At 65.7% G+C, this 460-nt stretch overlaps 1 protein-coding gene across 1 annotated transcript in view; it reads right to left on the bottom strand.

The window, feature by feature from the left end:
- Nucleotides 1–9: 9 nt before the first annotated feature.
- Nucleotides 10–460, bottom strand: part of PSMD4 (proteasome (prosome, macropain) 26S subunit, non-ATPase, 4) — a 4,676-nt gene continuing 4,225 nt past the window's right edge. The window contains exons 7-8 of the mRNA XM_009332560.1: nucleotides 302–369; nucleotides 10–190 (exon numbers count right to left, since the gene is read on the bottom strand). Coding sequence (XP_009330835.1) covers nucleotides 56–190; nucleotides 302–369 — 203 coding nt within the window. The 3' untranslated portion in view covers nucleotides 10–55. The remainder of the gene's footprint in view (nucleotides 191–301; nucleotides 370–460) is intronic.

Here is a 460-nt window from a genome sequence, read left to right as displayed (position 1 = left end):
AGCGAGCCCCGGCCCGGCGCCCTCATTTCTTCTCCTCCTCCTTCTTGTCCTTGCTCTACTTGGAGGCCTGCGAGGCCAGGGAGCCCATGGCGTTGCGGATGGCCTCGTTGTTGGGGTCCACGCCCGGCAGGTTCTCCAGCACGCTCTGCAGGAACTCGGGGTCCTGCATCACGTCGTAGTCGTCTTCCTCCTGCGGGCAGAGGGAGAGGAGTTGGGGACAGGCTAGGTCCCCCATCTTCCTCCCAGAGGGAGAGGGGACAGGGATGGGACGGGATCCCCTCCCAGGAGGACAAAACCTCACCTTAGCGGGCTCGGAGGTATCCATGGCTGTGCTGCTGTCCACTTCTGCCGCCTCCGCCTGGGCAAACTCTGTCGGAGGAGAGGAACAGCTGAGGACAGAGGCTTTACACACCCACGGCCCCCCACGGCTCCCGGGCGCGACCCGGGCACACACCCCGCA

This window comes from Pygoscelis adeliae, unplaced genomic scaffold (genome assembly GCF_000699105.1).
Source record: "Pygoscelis adeliae isolate BGI_AS28 unplaced genomic scaffold, ASM69910v1 Scaffold709, whole genome shotgun sequence".
In the NCBI taxonomy this organism is placed as follows: Eukaryota; Metazoa; Chordata; class Aves; order Sphenisciformes; family Spheniscidae; genus Pygoscelis; species Pygoscelis adeliae.
The sequence above is the reverse complement of the archived record's forward strand: the minus strand, read 5'-3'. Positions and strand labels throughout refer to the sequence as shown.